Source organism: Elgaria multicarinata, chromosome 2 (genome assembly GCF_023053635.1).
Source record: "Elgaria multicarinata webbii isolate HBS135686 ecotype San Diego chromosome 2, rElgMul1.1.pri, whole genome shotgun sequence".
Taxonomy (NCBI): domain Eukaryota; kingdom Metazoa; phylum Chordata; class Lepidosauria; order Squamata; family Anguidae; genus Elgaria; species Elgaria multicarinata.
In genome coordinates, this window is record NC_086172.1 from 112775224 (window position 1) to 112800565 (window position 25342).

The 25342-nt window shown below is 39.6% G+C and overlaps 1 protein-coding gene across 2 annotated transcripts in view; it reads left to right on the top strand.

Annotated features, from left to right (window-relative positions):
- Positions 1-25342, top strand: part of PDHX (pyruvate dehydrogenase complex component X) — a 62242-nt gene that overhangs the window by 12862 nt on the left and 24038 nt on the right. The window contains exons 3-7 of one of the 2 annotated variants that reach the window (XM_063117419.1): positions 1224-1324; positions 4116-4327; positions 4795-4893; positions 15700-15883; positions 18234-18381. In XM_063117419.1, the coding sequence (XP_062973489.1) occupies positions 1224-1324; positions 4116-4327; positions 4795-4893; positions 15700-15883; positions 18234-18381 (744 nt within the window). The remainder of the gene's footprint in view (positions 1-1223; positions 1325-4115; positions 4328-4794; positions 4894-15699; positions 15884-18233; positions 18382-25342) is intronic. The other variant, XM_063117420.1, reaches the window with a different exon arrangement.

Genomic DNA, 25342 nt, shown 5'->3' on the forward strand with positions numbered 1-25342 from the left:
TTCTCATCTGTTTGTGATTGGGGGAAGAGGCAGGGGTGGATTGCTTATCTATAAATGATATTTAGATTAAGGTATCAGTTTGAATTTTTGCTTAGAAGCTCAAAACAATTCACCATGTAAAGAGAATCTCTCTTATTATTGGATTATTTTTATTTATTTATTTATTTAAGGATTTTTATGCCGCCATTCAGCCAAAAAAGGCTCTCACGGCGGCTTACAAAAGTATTTCTTGACAGTCCCTGCCCACAGGCTTACAATCTAAAAGACATGACACAAAAGGAAAGGGGATAGGGAGGGAGGAGGAGGAGGGGGATTATGGCCCCTGGGATCCCACATTGACACATGGTAATGGCTCACCTCTTAGAATTTGTGTCACCTTCCTGGATCCTCACTATACTGGTCTTTTATTGTACAAACCAGACAAATTGTGGTCTCGTCTCCTTGAATGCATTGCCCTTGGTCCTTCAATTGAGTCTTCTTTGCATTTCTCTTCATTTTCTCTTCCTCCTTTTACTCCTCCTTCAAATCACTGCCCATGTGATCCTTTGGTAAGTTTATTAGGCTCTTCTCTGCATACTTTTCTGTTGTTGATTCAGGTGGTCCCATTAATCTTTCTTGATGTCTCCGAATTCACTTACATTTGTGGGAAATCTTTAATGGGTTTGTTTCTGAATCAGCCAGTGATCCATATCACTTCCTTTCCCTTATTGTGTTGTCCCTTATTTTTAAGACCAGGAAGAACTCCTTGCTCCCATCTTAATGTCTCCCCTAATCTCAGTTCACACTGCCCCAACTTCAATAGTTTTGCTATTGAATGACTAAAGTTGTAACTGGCAATAGCTCTTGAGCATTTAATGGAGGAGTGTATAATCTATGTGTAGGAGGCTAGTACTAGTGTCCAGCCTACTTGCATTGCAACCTAACACTGTCCCTTTCCCCAGTAAGCAGAATCGGATGCTGATGGCATTGTGGGTAGATTTAATCTAAGTTTATATCAGTACAAACCTGTAATACGCTCTGAGAATGCTTTTATTACACACTTTATATTACTAAAGCCCTTTAAATGTCCAATAACTTCATATTGGCATTGAAAATGGTATTGAAAGTGCGTTGTTGTTTCTAAACCTGTTAACTACGTGATAGGTTTTTTTTTTAAAAAAACCTGTTTTTGTTGATACTCTGAAATAAATGAATTAAAATGTTGACTTCTCTTAATTTTACAGGAGAAACAGTGAATGTTGGAGATGCGTTGTGTGAAATTGAAACAGATAAAGCAGTGGTCACTATGGAATCCAGTGATGACGGCATATTAGCTAAAATAATGGTAGGACTAACTTCCTTAACTTATACTATGACCATAGTATATACTTGTACTATGAGCTTACTATACAATGGACTCTCTGGTCTGTTTTTGAGGATATTGAATTCTTATTCGGGTATTCCAGTTAGAATCATTCGCAACGGCATCATATGATTGATCGGCTGGACTGACCAAGTACCTGCTTCTTAAACCATTTGATTACATAATGTTTTCTGACCCAAGCAGAGCTGTATCTTATAGTGATTCTCTTCACGCCACAAGATTGCTCTTGTGGGTGGGATGAATACTTTTTTCTATCTCCAGTATGCTGGACTGCTTATAATATAATAACAGATTGAGAATGTTCTGAGACGTTTTCATTGAAAAGGAAGTTATTTCTTGTTTTATCATTCTTTATTATAGCTATTCCTAAATACATTCTGGGAGGAAAATGGTGTAGCAGAATAGCTGACCAAGCAAAGTCACATGCAGAAGCTGTTCTGTCAGCATATCTGACACCAGGGCTGCATTTAAAACACTATTATAAAGAGTGCTAATGTTGCACATTAAAATCCCATTAAGGCAGTGTCATGATATGCAGTCCCTGATGTAAATTCATGTCACATCACTGATCCTGATATTGAACCAGCAGTCAGCTGTAACATTGTGCTTAAACGCGTCTTGCAAATGAGTTTCAAAGATAGCTTGATGTGTGAAAATGATATAAGATTCTAGCCTGACTAGTTATGGGAGAAACCAAGCGACAAAAATGCCTGCCTGAAGCGTGGGATAATGGGGCCACACATTTCGTTAAGGCATGGCATCCCGGACAACATAAGATGTGGGCAGCTTCCTTTGCAAACGTAATAGGATGGATTTACAGGGTGGATTTTATCAGTCCTCCAAAGTTATATTAGCAGAGCTTTTCTAGTAGCCAGATGTTTGCTCTTCTGTACACACATCTGTGAAGCCATCTCCTACAAAAGCCTAGTTCGAATAGCTAACCCAGGTAGCAAATAAGAAAAAGCACTTTTTTTTTTACAACATTTCTATACCACTCCACATCTAAGATAGATTCCAGAGTGGTGAACGTAAGGGTAAAACATTTAAAAGATATATTAAAACACCATATTAAAATTGTTCTCTTTAAAATAGAATACTGATAAAATACCATTAAAAACCGTGGCTGGTCAATTAAGGAATGCGTCCTGGAATAGGACTGTTTGCAGAAGGCCCTAGTAGGAATGCAGTGTTGGCACCTGCCTGACCTCCAGGGACAGGGAGTTCCAAGGAAAAGGGGCCACCACACTTAAGGCTTTTCTCTGGATGGACTCTAGTTGGTCCATGTGGAACCAGCAAATTCTATTCAATAGGTAGAAATGTAGGGATCATATGGGAAAAAATAAGCATCTTTCCCCAGCATGTTTTGCAGGAAACAGGACCATGCTGGCATCTCTTTCCTTCATTAGGGGTTTAGTTAATACAGATCTTCTCACAATCAGTTTGAGCCCTACGAAAGCTGTCAAGGAACTTGTCCATAAAGGAATGTTCTGCCTTTTTGTTTTTCTGCCTTTTTCATAGTTTCAAAATTTCTGGAAATGAGCTTGCAACTTCCCCTAATTTGGTCAAAGGTTAAAGGCTTGATGACCGATTTAGAGAGGAGAACCTCATTTTCAGTATTAATTTAATCCTCCTCCAGCTGCCTGTGTCTTGAAGGACAAAACACTTGTAACTTGGCCCCAAGTGCCAAATAGCCAATGAGAGAAATTGGAAATGGGATGAAAGGAGGTATCAGAAGACAGAACAGGAGGCCTAAGGATCTAAGTTGACTAGGGGACATGCGGATGCATATGATACTTATGGCTGCCTGCCCACTGGAATGAATCTCCAGTGAACAGGGGCAGGTGGATCTCAGGCCTGATTTTCTACGGGGATGAACAAAAAGGAACTTCCATTTTAGGTTCAACTTTGTATCCCCATTCATCATTTGGGGAGCAAAGCGGCAAAGGTGTGAAAACATTCACATAAGCTGTGAAAACATTCTAGTCTGGGTTATCCTCCACACAGAGAAGTCACAGGACCTGCAGCAGAACTCTCCTGTCAAAGGAGGTTTCTGCAGAGGCAAAAGCAAAAAAATCTGTAATGCCTCATATGGGTGGAGGATGTTGTCACACTTCTGACTGAATAAGCTTTAATGCCTGTCGGCTGTGTCTATTCTTAGGGCAGCCTACCCATACCTGGTGCCTTCCAGATGTTTTCCAGAATTTCTTACTATTTGCCATGGTGGATGGGGCTGATGGGAGTTGGAATCTAAAACACTTGCAGTCAGTGATCCACCTGTTAATGCTGGATCTGGAGCCTGTATGCCATTTTGAAGCTAGCTGTACTTAATTTTCAAGAAGCATGTTCTAGGTTTATTAACTTTCTGACAGTGCAGTTGTAGTCACGTTTACTCAGATTTAAGGTTCTCCAAGTTCGATACCATTTACTCCTTAGTAAGTTTGCTTAAGATTGCAGCCTGAAACAGATTTATTTCTAGATATATCCATGCTACAACTTCTTACAGCTTAAATAGTTAATTCAGTAACTAATTTGGGGAGCATGCTAAGATTACACAAATTGTATAATATGAGACCTGAGTGAAGAATTTGCATAGGTTGATAAAGTATTTTCACTTCTTTTACAGACTTTAATTGATTTAATTTTAAATGTTGATCTTTAGTAAATGAAACATTTAAAAATACATCTGAAGTTTTCACCTGTGTAGTACTTTATATTATACGTAACATCCTGATTTCCCCCTCCTGCATTTCAGAAGGAGGAAGGAAGTAAAAATGTGCGTTTGGGTGCACTAATTGGCTTGCTGGTGGATGAAGGAAAAGACTGGAAGCAAGTTGAAATACCAAGTGACACAGATGATGCACCTTCCTTGGCTATGCCAGCAGCAGCAGCAACCACTCCTGTTACAACTCCTACAGCTTCTGTTTCATCGCTGCGTACAGTAGAACACCATCCTGGAAAACTGCCGTGAGTTTCTTGATAGCTCTCTGAACCAACGGTTTTAGTGCTGGATTGTACTATAAAGCTCGTTCATCTTTAGGATTATTCCATCTCAGTAGCTGGAACTGCAGATAGAATGTTTGAGTATGGGAGATCCAGGTTTTAATTTTCCACACTCAAAGCTTATGGATGACCATGAGCTACCCTTTATCTCTTAGCCTAACCTCTGTCACCATTTTTTTTAATGGGAATTGGTAAAGGAAGAATTGTGAGGCACACTGTACACTGTCGATAGAAGTCATAGAAATTTAAATATTCTTAATTTATTTACATTTGTCTAGTTAGTGATAGGCAAATTATTATGACACTTAAGAATGTCTAGAAAGAGCTGCCATCAAAGTCAGGTATGGGCTATATGGTGCATAAAGTCCTTTATTGATGTTGGCCACCATTTTATATATGCCCTTCTAATACAAGTGTTGGTTCTTCTTTAGGTTTCGCTTAAGTCCTGCTGCCCGCAACATTCTGGAGACCCACGGACTGGATGCAAGTCAGTTCGCGCCCTCAGGTCCTCGAGGAATTTTCACGAAAGAGTACGTCATCTGTTCATTTCTCTCTTTGTCAAACTCTGCATAATCTATCTTTCTCCCTCAAATTTTTGTAGGGAAGTAGATTGTGGAACTCATTGAATCCAGCGAAATAGATATAGGATGTTATCTTTGAGAGATTTTATAATATTTATTAGGTGTTGGGATGTTTGAACAGTTAGTTCAACTATGGGATGTAACTTAGTTACATTTTCTGTTGCCTATTCATGGGTTTCACATAAAACTAAGTTGAGGCCTGCCCTTGGGGAAATTTTAGAATGATTTCAGAAGGGAATGGGTGTATTTCTGCAACTGCTACAGGTCTTGCCAAAGAGCAGGAATATCCAGAACACTGGAGAAGGGACTGCCTCCCCTTCCCTCCATCTCTGCCACTGTCAAGAGCTTTTAAAAACTGCAGCAGGGTGAGAGAGCAGGGTGTGGGTAGCTTATCAGCTGCAGGGCAGCAGAGTAATTCCTGGCAACCAGGATAGCTGCCCCTGGGAGAGCTACCCCTGTGCATGTATTGCTGCTATTGTGTGCACTTCGGGAGATAGGCTTTGAAGGAAGGAGAGAAGGAGGCCTGGCTCACATAATCATCAGTGGCTTGTTTAAACCGTCTGGCATGCTGGCACATGCCAGGCTCCGTTTGCAAATTATCTGCCTAGGTTTGGCTTCGCGTGTCATCTGAACATGGGCAGCATAGCTTGTTTGAGGAGGAAACCACCCTGCAATAACCCAACAACAGGCCATGGGTTGTTTAAGCCTTGGTGATTGTGAGAACCGGGTCGGATATTATTCCAGTGATTTTCCTGTTGAGAGGGGAAGTCAGTTTAGTTAACTGAAGACCCTGGAGTGATCTGGGAAGGTGTGAGGCCTGGTTGGTTATAAGGTCCTACTCAAGTGTCTGTGAGTGTGGAAACTTCTGGGATTCCATATCGATGGCCCTTCTGCTATCCCTCAATAAGATAACTCTGCAACTAGTACCTTCTATATGGCTAGTTGTAAAAACTCTGGCTACTATTTGCTTTTGAGGAACTGGCTACTGATAATATTTGACTGCACGAGTAAGTTTTAATAAATAATGTTATGTTACCTATTTTGTTTCATTTTTTAAAAAAATTGAATATGGTAGACAGCAATTTTTTTAAAAAAATCTCTATCCTCAAATCGACCCATTCCTTTCCAATTCATATTTATTCCAGTAATACCTCTGAGAAATAGTGAGCCCATGCTTAACTTGCAGCATAATGCCATTACAAAGAACTTGAGGAAACTGGTCAGGCGTCATCAATTTTTGGCTGCTTTTGCAGGACAAGCCACATCCCTGGGCATGTTTTTCCCTGAACCAGCCTTTTCCAAGGGAAGGGCTGGTGGGGAGCATTTGGGAGGGAGCTGGGCAGGAGCATGCCTTGAGTGCCTTCAAGCAGTGGCACCCAACATCCTCCCATGCTTTCCCCAAAGGAAGGCAGAGTGGAGAGAGTGGCTGTTTGCTGCTTGTGCAGAATTCTTGAAGCCTGTGCTTCATAATATTGTTCCCTAGTATTCATTTAAAATCAATCTGAGCAATTCCATCTTTCCAGCTCTATTTCATTTTTGTTCATGAAACCACTGAGACTGCTGGGCTAAGATGGTGTGGTGGCATTACAGTTTAGTTCTGGGTGCAGACGCCAATGCTATCCTTGCGTGTGCGGACAGCACCACCAATTCTGTTCCGCAAGTGGCTCCCGCTGCTTGCAGAATGGTGATTTAGCGTCTGGGGCAAACCCAAACGAGTGGAAACACTTGTTTCTGGAAGGGGCCAAGTCGAGGGAACTCACATAAGAACAGTATTGGGGTGGGGGTGGGTTGCTGGCTGAACATGGACCAACAGTGGTGGCCAAACTTGGATTCTGCCCTGTGTCCCTCCATGGGCACCATTGTGCCTGTGAATACCTCCTTTGGTGCCTGGCAGTCCTGTTTTTTAAAAAAATGATTTAAATTAGATGAAGCTCATAATTCCTTTTTCAATTTGCCTTTTGTGAAATGGGCGTCGGAGTAAAAAACAACTTGTGGGTTTGTTTGTTTTTTAAATATAATTTTATTTTTCTACAATACTTAAACATACACATTACATCCTTTCATAAAGAAAAACAACAACAACATACTACATAATATTGAAACATTGAATACATAATATCTTATCTAAATACATAATCAAAATTAACATAGAAGTGCACCCCCCACCTCGGGATCTCATTCCTGATTCCAGAATCTCATACTTTCTTCTGCTGGTGGTTTCCCACTTCCTTTAGAAAACACAAATATTAGGAACTGTTTCCAAATTCCTTCAAAATCATTTGATTTAGCTATACCTCTTCTCCATTTAATATTACTTGTCAATTTATCATTAATAGCTATATCCCATACTTCTTTATACCATTCTTCAATAGAATATTCCCCTTGAATCTTCCAGTTCCTAGCTACAATCAATCTTGCTGCAGTCAACAAATTTGTTATCAGTTCCTTAATTTCCTTTTTACATTTAAAATCTTCTTCAAATAGTGACAGCAATGCAACTTTTGGTGTTCATTCTATCTTCATTTCCACAATTTCTTCAATCTCCAAAAACACCATCTTCCACAATTTTTGAACATAGTTACATTCCCACCACATATGCAAACACGTTCCTTTAACCCCACAACCTCTCCAACAATTTTCTGATTGCTGATTGTTTATCTTATTCAATCTAACCTGAGTTAGGTACCACCTCCATACAATTTTAAAATAATTCTCTTTTATTCTTACTGACATATTTCTCAACGCTCTTTGTTTCCATAATCCCTCCCAACCCTGTTGTCCTATTTGTATCTTCAAATCTGTCTCCCAAACCATTTTACCCGAATTATCCACCGTCCCTTTCTCCACCAATATTCTATATATTTCACTCATCAACCCTTTTAACACTGTTCTTTTCTCCCTTTCATTTTCTTTCTTAACTATTAATTCCTCAAACTTTGTTAATTCTCTACAATCTCCATTATCTCTTACCCACTTTTTAGTCCACTGTTCTAATTGCCTATAATTTAACCAAGTTAATTTTTTATCCTTAAGAACTTCTTCCATATCCTCTCTTGTGTTCATTCCTCTTAACCATTCCCTTAATTTAATTTTATTTTTTTCTATTAAAACTTTACTTAATCTACTCTTTTATTCCTCCGGGAAATTCTTCAACATTATTACCGGTGTCAAAGGAGAGCTGCTTGGAAGCAGCTCCCCTTTATATTTACACCAAATTTCCCAGTGAGACCTCAGAAGCGGGTTATTTATACTTTCCACCCATTTTTTTTTCCTTCCATAAAAAATACATTCTCCAAATTAGTCTCTATATTACTTGTAGTTTTATCTTCCATCCAATCTAATTCCCCTAATCCTTAAACTTGTGGGTTTAAATGAGCGTCGTTTTTTATTTGGAGCTCAGGCTCCACATCTGCTGTGTAGGTAAAAGTTCTTGTATAAGTTACTTTTCTTTTAGTTTCACCACTTTGCCTGGACAATGGGTGCGTTTTGACTGGCCATACCCACAGTGTCAGCTGTTTTGTCAGTGGGCAAGTCTGCCCATGGCAGCCATTTTGTGAGAACATCGACAACACTCTCAAAATTCCGAATGTGCCAAGTGGTCCTTGAGGAGCCCTGATTAAGTTACTCAGATAAGACTGGTTTCTCAGGTCATGCAGTTTCAAACACAAGACCGTTTATGGTCTCTTTGTCCAGTTCAAAGGTTCTTAGAAGCTCTGATGTACACAGAGAATTGTTGCATGGACACACTTCTCTGTTAATTTCAATTGAAATGGCAATTCTTTGTATCCATCTTTCTTTCTTGCATGGTGCTTTGCCTCCATTGAGGACAGTATGGGCATCCCAGTCCTTGATCTGAACATGAAAGTTCATTGATCCAAAAATCTTAGTTCCACTTGAACCTTGAAGTCCCTCAGAAAGGCTATGAGATTGATAAGAATGGCTGGGGATTCCCAGCAGGGGTGGGGATTCCCAGCAGACTGGCAGAGAGGGGACAGAACGGACCTGTTCAGACAACATGTAAAGCCATGGTTAGACCGCTAACCCTCTTTGCAGCAAATGGTTAGTGAGCCACCATGGCCATATAGCCACCATGGTTAGGAATGTTTTTATTTATTTATTTAATTGCATTTATATACCGCCCCATAAGCTCAAAATGCTTAACCACTGTGGCTTAGCGTATTGTCTGAACAGGGTCAGTATTTATCCCTTTTTTGCCAGCCTGCTGTTTTTCTGTCCTCACCAGGGTTCTTTTCCTCCGCAGTCTGCATAGAAACTTAGGGCTCTTCTTTTATCTTTTGTTGCTCTGTATTGAGGGAAGTGTTGCGCAGAGAGGTAGAAAACGAGGCACCTCACCCAGGAAACAAGGCGCCATTGTTTCTCCTATTCAGCATGTATATCTTTCATCTTTGCGTAGAAGCAGAAAAGGAGTGGCTTTCCAGGATGTTGGCAATAATGTCCTCTCCTCGGCAAGGTGCCTTGTTTTCTACTGATCTGCTAAGGGTAGGTATATGAATGATTAGGTATACGTCCTTGCATAACTGAGCAGGAGGCTGGCTTGAGGTGAGCTGTGCTTTGGGTCCTGATTTTACTTGTAGAAATCGAGCTGGGCTGTTTGTCGGTTCAAACAGTCCTCCTCCATTTCTTGCAATGCCCCTGCTTCCATTGCATTGAATGGAAAGGGGCTTGTGGATGGTGAAACTCTGGTGTGTATCACAAATTCTGTGGCCACAAAAGACTCTGGGTCTTCAATTAGCTTTCTCACCCACCGGTTTCTAATATTGTAATCTGTGTTTATAAGGAGGTGGGCAATAGTACCTCATGAGAATACAACTTTCCCCTTCTCTTAATAAACTGTCTTGCCTTTTGATACACAACGTTTATAAATTGTTAAGCTGCCCAGGTATTAGGCCTGAATTAAAATGGCGTAATAAACAATTAAAAGCAGCACAGCATCTCGACTTGCTTGTGACCTGATTTAGACAGAACAGTGAGTTGTGTTGATGTTATTTGTTTTGTAATTGCAGCTCATTATCAGGAAGCTTAGCAATTATGCAAGTGTAACTGTAATTTATGGTATGTAACTAGTTCATGGCAGGTGGGAAGCCTCTAGGTCACAAAGATATCTAATTAACTTTTCCTAGTAGCCATGGAAATGGAAATGCCTTTAGCAGATGTGTATGAGCACACACAGAGGCACACAGACCCTCTTCTCTAAAGAGCTGAAGGCCTGGAGGGGGGAAAACAGGACAAATTTGGGGAGGAGAACATTTTTCTGTTTTTTTCCTAGTGATCCTTTTAAGGTTTTTTCTTTTCTTTTCAGAAAAGTGGAAAACTGGAAACATCTTAGATTGATGTAATAAATAAATAAATAAATAAATTTAATTAATTAATTAATTTTGAATACAGTGTTTAGGACAAGGTATTTATATATTGCTACTTGGCATTTACTCCCCCAAAATGATTTGTAAAAGTTAGGTATTGACTAGAATTGTAGAATTTCTGGAGACTTTGAAGCCATGGCGCATATATATATATATATATATATATATACATACATATATATATATATATATATATATATATATCTCCTCTCTGAAATAGTCTCAGAATAGTTATTTCTTACATTCCTTTTTAAGATTATTCCTCTCTTGGGTCTTTTTCTGATAGACATTTAGGGATGCGCCAAGTCTTGTTTAATTTCCCATGATTGTAATATGTCAAGACAATTGCATTCTTGGAAGTTTCAGTTTTGTTCTATAGAGTTTAGTGTTTGTGGGGGTTTTCTGCATAGATAATCTAGGCAGGGAATAAAATGTCACTCTTCAAATAATAGAATTATAGAATAGTAGAGTTGGAAGGGGCCTACAAGGCCATTGAGTCCAAACCCCTGCTTATTGCAGGAATCTACCTTAAAGCATCCCTGACAGATGAAGCTGAGTTGGTTACCATTTCTAATAGGTAAAATAGTCTTCCTCAACTGAATAAGCTCTCAATGGCTTTTCCTTCAGACCAGATTTCTCTGAACTCCACCCCGATCAATTGCTCAGAAACAGGAACAGATGCTGTATACCAGTCTTTCTCTTCCTCAGTTTTTCCTGCTTCTTCTGGCTTCTAGGATGATTCTGAAATTTCAGAGACCACTTGCTGAAGTTGCCTCTGGTCAGACAAGAAATACAAACATAAAATATATTATGTATAACCTAGGTTGTTCAAAAAATTAATCATGTTTGTTATATTTAGGCAGGATCTTCACTACTGTTTTAAAACGGTTTATAATGGTTGTGAGAACTGTTGAGGCCAGGACACACTCCATATACATTTTTCAAACTGTTTTCAAAGTGTCATGTCCTGCTTGGTGTAGATCTGGCCTACATGTAAAGGTTTATTGTCTATAGTTGCTAAGAAGACTGAAGAAAGCTTGATTCCTTAATAACTTTCCAGAGCAGTTAACATTAGTTCAGGACAGTAAATTTATTACATGTGGGGTAACTATTGGGAAACTTGTGAATTCTGTAGAGATCATCCTGCTGGTTGGATGTGGAGGGGAGCGGAGGGGAGTTAAATCACCAATTTACTGCCTGAACTGATAGTGGCTCACTCTGGCTTGGAAAGTCTGTAAAATGAGCTTGATTGGCCTTTGTGTGGCATCCAATTGGAAACTGCAGCATGCTCAGTTTGGCTCATGCTGCTTGCTTACGTAGCTTTTAGGAGAATTTCAGGACCTAATTGAGGCTGTGGATTTCTGATTTATTTATTTATTTTATTTATTTATTACATTTATATCCCGCCTTTTTTCCTCCAAGGAACCCAAGGTGGCATACATAATCCTCCTCCTCTCCATGTTATCCTCACAACAACAACCCTGTGAGGTAGGTTGGGCTGAGAGTCAGACTGGCCCAAAGTCACCCAGTGGGTTTCCATGGCTGAGTGGGGACTCGAACCCGGATCTCCTGACTCCCAGTCCAACACCTTAGCCACTACACCACACTGGATTGATGGATAAGACCACAGTGTCTCTCCCATGCTGAACAATATAAAAGTTGGCAAGAAGAAGTGGATAATTGTTTGAATTCCAAGCACAAATTACATTTTTTTAACTTGCCCAGTGTTACTCCTTTAAATGTATTGAACATGCAGGATCAATCAATTAAGTAAAGCTCCTCTCTTCTCTTTATATATCTTAGATATCCTATCTGTAGCATTTTGCTAATCCTACTGGCAGCATTTTGCTAGAGAATTCCCAGTCTGGTTGTTCTCAAAACTGCAGGTGGCAGTAAGACACAATTTTTCAATGAAATTGAATTATGGGCTGTGGCATCTTAACTCATGAATGTAGCTTATACCTTTTGTGATGTATCTCGCAAAATTAACATACATTTATCCTGAGCATATATTTGCCAGTAATCACTAACTATTTAGTAGTGTAAAATGTTTTGTTGTTTTTAGTCATACTGGGGTTTATCTTGATTTGGTGATATGCTCTTTGTCCATTCTAATCTCTATTAGCTAGGGAAGCGATTCTGTAAAATAGCATAGAATACCTTACATATATTTTAAACAAAGAATCCCTAGAAGCTTAGTAACATGGAATCCACCTTGAGTAGCATTTTTAGTGGGAAGTTACGTTAAAAATGTAAATAAGAAAAATTGGAACCAGCATTCTATGTTTCTCGTATCCAAAATATTGTGCCCTATTTCCACTTCTTGTACTGACAAGGAGGACCTCTCCACTATTTGCTGTACTGATACATATTTTAAGTAGCTATATACAGCATGCTTTGTGAATGTCTGATAGAAGGCACAATAAAAGTAACACTTCTCTGTAAATTTCAGAATTGCCAAAAATAGCTTGCACATCATGTTTGATGTTATTTATGGCTGATGTACATACTTCATTGAAATCAGTGGCAAAACCTCTATTGATTTTAATGGACCAAGTCTGCTCCCATAATTATTAACTTAAGCGCTACATGTCACAAATAAATTCACTCATAACCAGTAACCATATATATTACCCATGCAAGACACAGAGGAAGCAATTAAATTTTATGGGGGACTGTGGCATCTAAAAGAAGATGCATATATGCTATATATGTAATCTTCAGTACGTTGAAGCATCTTTGTGGCTGACAAATTGCCTGTCCTGTTTAATTGTTATTATTTATTACTGTTACTAAGATTTTATATAGTTCTTTGAAGATATTAATTATTCTGGAGTCACGGAAACTGGTAACAGCATGAAAGACTTGATGATGGGATATTACAGTATAAAAATTAGTGTGACAACTTCAACCCACAACTTTTAATTTTGTGTGAATTAAAAATATATATCAATAAATATATATATCAATAATATAGCTAATATGATAAAAAATTCTAATAGGTATTTTAATCTGACTATTCTTTCTGCACATGATAGTTATTGCTGTTTAAATTAAGAAACTGAAGATTGTAAAATTTTATGGCTTCATTCTCAGGCATTCAAATAGCCATCGTCCCATAATATGAATATGCTAATAATTATTTTGAGTTCTTTCTGGTCTTTACCTACCAAAATATAACTATGTAATTTTCAATGTGGTTATGATTACACTACCAGCTTTCACAAGTACAACTTTCATGCTGGATTGGATTACTAAGGATGTCTGAATGTATTGCACTATAAAATAAGAAAGTAGCATTTAGATTAAGGTAGCCTTAAGAACATTACTGGATTAGAGCATTGTCCATCTAGTGTAACAAACTGTTTCCACTCTTATTTGCCTCTGCGATCCAAGATTCAGAGGCATTTTGTCTTTGAATGTTGAGATTCCATTTAGTTGTCCTTGCTGATAGCTATTGATAACATTCTCATGAAACTCTCTAATCTTTTTTTAAAGCCATCAAAGCTAGTGGCCATCACCATAGTCTGTGGCAATGAATTTCTTCTGTGTGTTCATTTTCATTCACAAATTAAGGTAAAAGGAGATAAAGAGGACAAAAAAGGACATAAAGAGGACAACAAATGATTTAGTTATCATCACCCCACTACAGACATAGGAACATAGAAAACTGCCTTATACTGCGTCAGATGATTGATCCATCTTACCCAGTATTGTTGACACTGATTGGCAGTGGCTTTCCAGTGTTTCATGAAAGATTGCCTCCTTGCCCTACCTGGAGATGCCGGGAATAGAACCTGGGACCTTCTGCTTGCAAACCATGTGCTCTATCACGGCGGTCCCCAACCTTTTTGGCACCAGGGACCGGTTTCGTGGAAGACAATTTTTCCACGGACCGGGGGGGGGGGGGCGTTGAGGGGATGGTTTTGGGAAGCGCCCCCCCCCCCAGCGTCCTGGCTTTGCCTCGGCTGCCCCAGCCGAAGTGAAGCCAGGACGCTAGTGTGGGCCGGCGGGTTCAGAACAGTGCGCCCGGAAGTCGCTCTCCCAGATCGGGTTCCGGCCGGGCACACCGTTCCGAAGCTGCCCCACCCCAGCATCCTGGCTTCGCTCCAGCTGGGCAGGCGAGATGGCGCCCCGCGCCCAGGTACACTGGGGTGGGGTGGGGGTGAAAGCACCTCACCTGCGTGGCCCAGTTCCTAACAGGCCACGGACCAGTGCCGGTCCGTGGCCCGGGGATTGGGGACCCCTGCTCTATCACACTGAGCCTACTATAATGCTAGCTTCCTTTCAACCACAGTTTAGAAATTGGGAGCCAGCCCTAGAAGATCTTTCTTCTCATCTCCAGTGCAAATTGATTTTGTCCTGTTTAATGCCAGCGCCTACCATGGTCCTAAACCCTGTTTAAGCGGGATACCTGGTTAGCATTACCCACCATTAAGGTCAGCGCTCCTATTTCCTTAACCATAATTAAAGAGGGAAGTTGCTCCAGAGAGGGTGAAGAAGGGGACTGCATGTTCTTGACTCTTGCTCCCAATTCCTTATGAGGAAACCAGCTGTACATCTGCATTATTCAATATCTTTTTAAAAGCTTTCACTGTCCCCTAAAGGGCTTGCTTGTTTGGCATGCAAGTGTGGACAAGACAGCATCCATCATCCTAAAGGATCAGTATGGCGAACATGCCAAGCTCATCAAAATTCTATTGGAATAAAATGGGGCGCACCCCACGTAATACTGGGGTGCATGCTAGAAAGCTTAGAGTGTAGAAATGAAGTAGGAGTGGTTTAGTTTGCCTCAGCTCGGCCTCTTCATCGACTTCCTGCACTTCTTATGTTAAGTGGCATGTTCCCAAGAAGCATTCCTTGTGTATACTTGGAAGCGTGTTCTTTCCTCAGCTGATTTGAATGTGCAAGGTGAGCCGCTGGGGCTTGGCTCATCTTAAGCGTTTAAGGTGGGTTTCCAGTAATTGATCCCAAGGGTTAGAATGTGTAAATTTAGGTGCCAACGTAATATGTACCATATGAGATCATGAATCCATTCAATTGCTTTTGGGAATTTTTTGTGTTTTATTAAACAGCATAATGCAAGCCAGAACCAGAAAATACAAGTGGGTGGAAAGGGAGAAAATACCTCATCTTTCCCCTCCCCCTGCATTTAAATATGGAATTCAGTGTGGTATACAATAAACAAATGGTTAATAGTGGGCATTTAAATATACATAAGCTGCTTGTTTTTTAAGAACATACACTTAATCCACAATTTCTTAGGGTTTTTTTGGGGCTCGGAGGGTTCATGTGTGTTTGTGGATATATTTATTTGCACCTTATGGATCAAAAGTATGTCATAAACATTTTTTATTCGTCTTTTAAATTACAGGGATGCCCTCAAACTTTTAGAACAGCGGAAGAAAGGAAAGCCTATGGAAGCTAAGCCAGTGGTTTCTTCACCTCAGCAACAAGCCGGCGTACCTTTAGCCTCCTCCGCACTAGCAAGCACGCCTGTTCCTGCTTCACGTCCTCCAGTTCCACCTGCTTCTGTGCCAGGACGGCCTGCTTCCGTGGTAATAACTTTGATTTATACATATGCAAAACACACATGGTATCGTCAGTTTAAAATAAGACAAGTGTACTTTCTAAAGGGGTCCTAGTGTTCAGTTGAAATAACGCCTTCAAATGGTTGAATATAGAAGTTTTTCCGTTAGAAGAAACAGCTGTTGAGATTTAAATACACGCTTATATGTGCAGTGTGGCTTGTCCATTATGTGCACATTCATCTTGCCCATAGAATGCTGTAACTGGTACCACCATAATTCAGAAAACATTAGAAGAAGACAATGATATGAACTAGTTGCTGCGTGGTTCCCATTACAACAAAATGTGAGCAGTGGATTTTAATATTTATTTAATTATGGATATTCAGCAAATAGTACCCTAAAATTCTAGGGCTATGAAATGTATTTTCGTGTTTTGCTGGTATGGGAACTAAAACAGCCTGAATTATCTACTCCATAAGCTTAATAGGGCAAGTGCTTGACACCTCAGCAGCGTTCCATATCCTTAGCCATGTTATCCCTCTGGGATGTTGGCTAACATGGGACTCAGGGGTGCATTTTTGTGGAGTCTTATCAGAACTTTGTTCTTTTTAAAATAGTAATTTTAATATGGAGTTTTTATTCTTTTATTATATTTGTTGTTCACTGCTCCGAAATCTTTTGGATGGGAAGCAGTATATAAATATTGCAAATAATTAAGTGATAGATTGGCTGGATGTTCCCAGAAGGTGTTGGGAGATGTTACCTTGAGTTTTAGGGTTGGGTCTTATCATTGTGCTGGTGATACTCAAGTCTTTCTCTCTCAGCTGATGTCAAGGAGGTTGTGAAAACTATGAACTGTTGCCTGGATGCAGTGATGGATTGGAAGTGGGCTGACAATTCGCCAGATAGAGAGGTTCTAATGGTTGGCAGAGAAGCTAATCTGGGATTTATTTTATTTATTTATTTATTACATTTTTATACTGCCCAATAGCCGAAGCTCTCTGGGAGGTTCACACAAATTAAAACCATGAGGAGCATAAAAACAACCAACAAATTTAAAACACAAAAATACAAAATACAGTATAAAAAGCACAACCAGAATAATACAGCTTGTTCTCAGTAGGGTTGCACTCCCTCTGGAAGAGCAGGTTGGAAGCTTTGGGGTGCTTCTGGATTTGGCATTGATCCTTGCGGCTGCTTTGGCCAGGAACACCCTTGCTCAGCTTTGGTTGGTGTGCCAGCTGCTTCCTTCCTGGTCCTAGTGATCTATGCTTTAATCACAACCTCTGTAGACAACTGCAATGTGCCCTGTGTAGGGTTCTCTCTGGTGCAAAATGCTGCGGATTGCTTTTTGATGTGAATTTTATAGGCCGTATTACACTGGGTTTACATCAGTTCCCCTGGCTTCCTGTTTATTTCAACAGACTGGTTCTTACCTATGAGCAGTTTGGGGCTGTGATATCTGAAAATCGTCTCCTCCCATATGAACTTGCCCATAGTTTATTATCATCTTTGGGTGATTTGTTCTGTGTTGCACCACCAAGAGAGTCTAGGTTGGTATGAACATGGCCTTTTTAGTGGCAGCACTCTGTGGAATTCCCTATCTAGTATTTTTGCTTACAGATTTAGGCAGGGGGTGGAGACTTTTTGTTCAGTTCAGATTTTAATATGGGGATGATTTTGCTCCCTGGGTTTTTAATGATAGCTTTGTTGTTAATTGGGTTTGCATTTTGAATTTGTCTTTTTCTCTTTGGAAACTGATTTGGGGGCACTGTTAGTATTATAAATAATGTTAATAACTAAATTTAATAATGGACAGAACTGCTACATCTCCAAAGAAATAGTACAAATAGCAGAAGTAGCGTACTACACTAACTGTGAGCATTATGTAACTTTGTACAGTACCAAGTAAGTGAGTTGACTCAGTTGTGAAATGGGAGGAAGACGATAATTCAGGACCCAAGTCAAGATTAAGTAGATGTCAAGGAAAAGGCAAACAGCTTGCCACCTCCTTGTTGAAAGAAGCAAAGAGAAAATGTTGCAAATGTCTACTACCAGAGCATGGATGAGCACAGACAAGTTTCCCCAAGTGAAGAAGTAGCCCCATAGTTCTTAACCCATAATAATGTCTTCCTAAGGGATTTGATAATATTATGTGGAGAAGTAAAAGACGTGCATCAGCATCATGAAATCAAAAAGAAAACGTATATGAAGTAAATTTGAAGATTTGAGATAGATAAGATTAACCCAACTTTCACCACCAATAATTTTTGAAGTTTAAGCCCTTGTCCTTTATTGTAATGAACATAATTTGGTGAGCTTATCTTCATTTAATTTAGAATCTAAAATGTTTTTATTTTTATTATTATTATTACAGGGCACATTCACTGAAGTCCCTGCTAGCAACATTAGAAGAGTTATTGCTACGAGGCTAACAGAATCCAAAACTACTGTGCCACATGCATATGCAAGTGCTGATTGTGACCTTGGTGCTATTCTGAAGCTAAGGCAAGAACTTGCAAAAGGTGAAACAATTGTTATTTTTAAACGGTTGTGTTTCATGTAATATCCCATATTAACTAGTCTGTCCTATCTTGATCTGTTATCTGTTGAGCTATGTTGCATGCTCTGTTGTGGATGGGTAGTGTTCTATGTTTTATGAACAACCTGGCTAAAGCACTAGTGGTAATAAAATAATCTATCTTTTATTTATGCTGCAGGGCACTGACTTGATTGAAAGTGTTTTGCTTCCCCCACATCTCCACTTAAACTGCCATGATTTCTTAATTCTGTTTCAGTTGTAACAATTCTCTATGGAAACTGAGAGCATTGAGTCAATGTTACTACTTAATATCTTAAAACATAGAGCATAAAATTGCTTCCCTCACTGAGAGTATTACTTAAAATATACTGTTTTAAAAGAACTGAGCGCTTGAAAATTGCCAGTTTGGTTTAAGTTTTCTCCGGTGGACACAAATTAATACTCTCACCGAAAGAATCTATTTCTAAAACATAAATCTGGTGGCAGCAATGTATTTAACATTATTTTATATAGTACTTTCATTTTATTGTTCAGAGGTGTTGGGGGCTTGTGTTCCCTTCCCTCCCCACTCTTCGTTCCAAATTTATAGAGATGGAGAGAGGAGTAGATTTCCCCCTGAGCTCATGCTATGTTTCAGAGATGTAGCATGAAGTCCGGGACAAGACCCTGCCCTTTGCAAAAGGGACTGTGGGGCCAGCAAGGTCAGATTTCTGGTTGACCAGCCAAAGTTTGTCAACCTCTGAAGTATCAGAGAAATGAGCCAGAAATATAGTTAAATGTGAAGGTTATTAACTTGTTAGAGGTTATTATATGATATTACTCCATCCCAGTGTAGCAGGGTGGCACTAACCTGGAGTATGCAGTTGTAGTTCTAGGGGCGGAGAAGTTTTCCTGTGTTTGTTAAAGGTGTCGGGAATAGAGTATCGCTCTATCATTTCCATGAATAAAACCTCATTCTCACAACTGGACTTCTTTTACATGTTTGCATCAAAGGCCAGTAACTCTTTCTGCACCAAATACCTCTTTATGGACAATGAAATGCTGGTTACTATTTTTAAAGCAAAAAGTAAAATTCATAGTTGAACACATAGACGTGGCATAATTTGTGGCAGACATACGGAGCAGGAGATTGGGAGGAATAAGGCTTTCTTTGTCCTCTTTTCTCCCTCCCACCATATCCTTCTGCATCGCTGCCATAAGGCTCCTCTATCCTGTATCTCCCCCTATCCAACTGCTTTGTGGCACAGATGCCACTACTGCTGGCCCACTGAACCTAGGAACATCCAAACGAATCAGTTTATTGTGATGCCAGTGGCTGGTCTCTGTGCTTGTTGTCTCCAAGGAGAAGTCTAGCACAGGGACCTTTGTAGGCTATGGGAGAGGGACACTTACCTCCACAAGTCCTGCCCTAGAGAAGTGGCCAACCACAACTGGCAAATAGATTGAATGCATATTTCCGGGGCTGCAAAAAGCAGGCAGCAGACAAGGAGAATCCCAGTCACTAAGGCCTGTTTGGCGGAAGTCCTTTGGGTGAGATTTGAGAATGAGAAAATCCCAACCATATTTTCTTTTCCAAGGCTACAGGCATTACATTAGGCTTCACAAAGACACTTCATATGATACAGAGACCAATTTTATTGGTCTCTATATGCTTTGGGCTAGAAATGGTCCTTGGTCAGAGAGGGACTGTATATTTTAAAGACAATATAATTTTTGATCAAGAGAATCAAGGAAATATATTCTGTTGTGCAGAGTAATTCTGAAGAGCCATTTGGATTCGAAATACAGTAGACTTTTGTTCAATATTTTTGTCTCTATAAATTTCCTTGGTAGTGAGCTCACTTTTGAAATTTCCTTTTTGCTAAACTCTCTAAAAGGCTGCCTACGTGGATCTTGTCTCTTGTCATCTTAGCTGTTTTCATTTATAGAACTGAGCTAATTATTAGAAACAGATAAAGAGCTGTTTATCATGCTCATATTACTGTTATTTCTGGTTTAAGTTGTTTTGTACAAAAGTGTTGGCAATGTCAATCTAAATTAGCAGGGTTTTTTTGTGATGAAGACTGTGTGCCTAACAAAACTGTATATTCTGGACATTAGATGTAGCTGGGTAATTTCCTTCTCTTTCCCTTATGTGTGTATTTGGGCCATCTCTTGCAATCCAGCATTTAACACTGATCTTGGTTAAATTGGTTTTGATGACCAATGGGATCATCCAGATGTCATGAAGCAGGCAAAGGATTTTGATTTAATGGATGCTTTGCCTTTGCTCAAGAGCTGAGCTGCTTTGATATTGCCATACCTCCAACTGCTGAAAGAATTCACAAGTTCCAGTGTAAGCTTCCTCACATGAATGGCTTTGCCTTTTGGATGAAGAATTTCAAGGTTACCTTTTAATTAGTAGCTTTGGCAGGTGCAGAGGCCAAATTCTTCCATTAGAATTGTAAACAGGTACAGTTTATTCATTCAGTGATTCTGCTTTTCCAATACCAAGCCAACCCTGTTGAGCTTTGCGTTTGTTTTTGAGCTCCTGTCACTTGACAGCGTTACAAATTGTCAAGTGAAGATGGGGGAGGGAAAGAAAGTTCTCCAGCTTTCACATTTAGCAAGCGATATCTGTAACTGCTTACAGATAGTTTAAAAGTATAGTAGATTAGTTTTTCTTACTGCTGTATTAGAGCAAACTGGATGAAAGATTAGATAGCCTGAACAAGATCATGAACCTTTGGTAAAAGTAACGTCAGCATGGATGATTGAGCATATTCATGTACGATTCTCTGTATTTTCTTTTTCTTTTCTGAGGGAAAGTAGATGCTAACTCTATCATGCATGAACCTATATAAACTATGTTTTGGTAGAAAAATTCTCTGGATCTTTTCCTAGCTTCCTGTTGTTATTTTTATTTATTTATACTACTTTTATACTATTTAATATCCTAAAATCCCAATCAGTTCATCAAATAAAGTATGTTGTTTGATAGTGGTTCATTTTTTTAATTGTGGGAGGGGGAAGGATTTAAACAGAAAATACTACTCGCAATATAAAGCAAGTCAGATACTGTTTGGAATGCATTTAAATTTTTTACATAAGCAAGACATAAAGTTCACACATGAGGGATTATCTACCACAATTCTATTTGCTGCCTTTATAATATATTCATAAAATAGTAATTTGTTCTTAACTTCAGTCCTCATTCTTCTTTGTTGTCCTTTTGCACATTAGTCCTGACAAGTTTAACGAACTTTAGCTACTTATTTTTATTATGTTTTATCAGTAGATTTAACCAGAATGTGAAGATCTTGGATGAAATGGATTATCTGGGCCCATTTCAGTTCCGCTTCAGGCCAACATTTGGCACTGAAACAACTTACGTTGCTTTGATAGATGACCTCAGGAGAGAAATGTGACCCTATCAAGTCTCATTGACTTTCTCTTCAGGTTAGGGATGACATTGATGCAGTGATCCCACACATACCTTCAGGATCATTTCAAGACATAGTACTATGGAATTTCTCTTTGACTCCATGACTATCCCCTCAAGCATTTTATGAAACTTCTGGGTTGAGGTAATTTGAATGTTTGGAGTATAGTATCATCAATACCCTGATGACACCTAGCTCTATTCCCCTTTGTCATATGAAATTCTGCAGGTGTTGAGTCGGTGTCTAGATGCAGTGAGGGGCTGTGTGAGGGCTAATAAACTGAAGCTGAATCCTTTTCAGATCTGGGAAATTGGCATTAAAAGGGGAGCAACATGGGGAATTGAAGAGGGTTCTGTATTTTTATGTCCAAATTAATGGGGGCTGCATGTATGTGAGGAAAGAGATAAAGGAGACATAGATTAGGGGAAACATTAGAGTGTTCCTGAGAGTGACCCTTGTTTTTTGTGTTCTTGCTCTGAGTAGGAGAATGGAGTGGTGGACATGTTTGCATGATGGATACATTAGGTGCTTGTGTTTGGTGGTAATTCAGAATGGGGGAACGAGTTTGCCTTCTGTGAAAACTGTGTTCAAAGGAGTTGTTGAGTATGACATTCAGATCCCACTAATGCCTTGTGCTACCTTTGAAGCCAGTTACTGTTATTAGCCACACCTCTCATGCATAGGCATGCGCAGCGCATTTCATTACGGTGTGCATCCAGGGATTTTTTTTTAAAGGTGAACATTTATTGAATACTTGATCATAAAGGACATTCTTTTTATTCATTTACTTATTAAACACTGTAGACACTGATGCCCTACTCTGTGTTCAGCTTGCCAGACCACGGGAGGGCTGTTGCAGGTGAAGGGGGGAATAAGGAGATGCTCCTGAAGCACCAGCATTGGTGGGGCTTTGCAGTGACACTGGCCAGAGGAGGGGCTTAAGAGGTGATATTAGCCTTCGGGGCCCTTCATCCTGGCCTCTTTGAAGTGTGGCTCCCAGCAGAGAGGCTTTCGGCAGAGCGATTCCTTTTCGCTCCTGCTGCTGGGACAAAGGTGTGCTGTTGGGGGCAGCAGAGCAGCCAAAGGGCAGCCAGAGGACCGTTCCTGCTGCATCTGGATCCCCCTCTGGATCCCTACCCAATGCCCCCCCCAATTTGACACTTATTGCTTGAGACGTTAGGGTGTGCCTGGGCATATCTGGCACACCCCTTGCGCATACCTATGCTCTAATGACATTTTGTGGTGGTCCCAGGACAGTTTCACAAATTGCCAAATGTGCCCATGGACCCAAAAGTCATCTATATCTACATTAGATATCTCTGTATGTGTGTTCTTTGCCTGTGTATGTTAGCCATACACTGATGGTAGCTGGTGACTATCAAACTTACTGACTGGGATGTACTGTAAGCATGCTTGGGTGCTTAAGGATGCACCTTCAGATGTATTCCCCCCCCTTTTCTTTGAACAAAAGATCCTAATGTATCACAAACTGCTTTTGAAATTCCCTCCCCTCCATGTCATGTGGCTATTTGAGAACCAGAAGCACGACGCCCATCCTTGAACACACAAAATTATTTTTTTTGGATTCCAGCTATTTATTTATTTATTTATTACATTTATATACCACCCCATAGCCGAGGCTCTCTGAGAGGTTTACAACACGATTGCAGTGATTTTCTGAATCTTTCCCTGGTGCATTTATTCATATATTTCAAGTGACACATCTTGTTTTGAAGTATTTGTGCTGCATTGTCATTTTAAAGGGCAAGGGTCAGGCACCTTCCCCCTACAGCAACTGTAAATGTAAAATATAGCAGGAGTACTTGATGTATGGTGAGCAATAAAATGTCACATGCCTTTAGGATGATTCTGTAAGTAGTCCAAAGATGCACAGCATCAGAAATCTGTCTTTCTCTGCTTGTGTCTTGTTATCCCACTTTCCCCCAAAATGTTCTGATTACAGTAAACTGAAAAGGCCAGTGACTGATTTCTGTTTCAGTTGGAGGAAGGAGACTTGTCATACTGTCTCAACAATGAATGTGTGTGCCAGAAAAATCCAGACCTCCCGAAGTCATTGTATACCTTCAGGCCATAATGTTAATCAGGGGCAATTGTTTTACATTGTTTAAATATTTTAGACTTCTCAATCATGCAGCGGCGTTACTACCTGCTCTGCTAGTATTCTTAACCCAATTCCAGGATCTATCAATGCTCATCTCAGTAATTTGAACAGCATAAGGCCCCCAGCGGGCATTGCGCTATGACATGTTTCCCCTTTACAGTTGAACAGATATACAAGATAATCTTTTTGATTATTCCAGTTCATGCATCGTAGAATAATCTAAAGAAACAATAATATTTTTAGCTTTTCCTTTTTTTACTTTGGATTTATTTTTAGACGCGGAGTAAATGACAGTAAACCAGTATGCAATACAGAAAAAATTACATTCATTCAAAGTTCACTCTGAGTGTGTGTGTGTGTGTGTGTGTGTGTGTGATAAAATTATGGATAATAATCCATGCTAATGGTGTTTCCACAAATATTCAACTTCACTTAAGCAAATCTGTGCACAACATTGTTCTATCAATTTCTACTCAGTTAAATATAGTTTTTATGCTACCTTGTTCTTGTCTGCTTTTTCAAAATAGGTTTATACACCAACTAGTGAAGTGATTTTATATGCTATGTTTTGACTGGAATAATTATCACTGTCATCCACAATGCTGTTATGCACTGAAAATTATATATTTATGACTAATGGATATATTTAATACATTTCTCCATATATTAAAATGCCTTCTAGATCTACCTATATTATTGAAATAACTCTGAAACGTTTGAACTTGTACTACTGATTTAGATCATGTTTATTTTTAACGTCATTGCTAAATGGTTTTGAAAGCTTGACATAACAGTGTTATTTATTCTGAATGACTGACATTTATTTTGCACTCAATTACTACTGTTTCTGTGTATTTATCCTGAATGCCAAGTTCTGTGGTAAACTTCTCATTTCAATGAATCAGTTGGAAACCTTGCTTGGCTGAGATGTATAGCTCTAGTTACCATCTTTTACAGTTTGATCCTGACCCATTTTATCTTCACGTATGGCCAGTGTATCGATTTTGGTTTCCGAAGAATGGTGGGCAGTCAGGTGTGAATTTACCTAGAGTCATATGCATGGTGTGGTAGCACACGTATACTGATTTGCTAGAGCAGTTAGCAACTTTTATGATTTTAGAGTTGGTTCTCATAGCTATATTGAGAGTGAAGGCCACACTTTTTGCCACTTGCAGAAGCTTAAACAATGCACAGAATTTGCTCTTCATAATGTGTACCTTCTAGCTAACAAAGATGCTATGAGAAACTTTCTGCTGCCAAGACAGAACCCCCCTTTCTCCTTCTGGATGAAGGGAGGAGTTTGTGCCTGTGGCTTCTAATAGTTTACACTAGATGATGAGACCAGCTGTATAAAATCTTGAGCAAATTGGCCTGTTCTCATCCGAGAGAGGGAAGGCGCC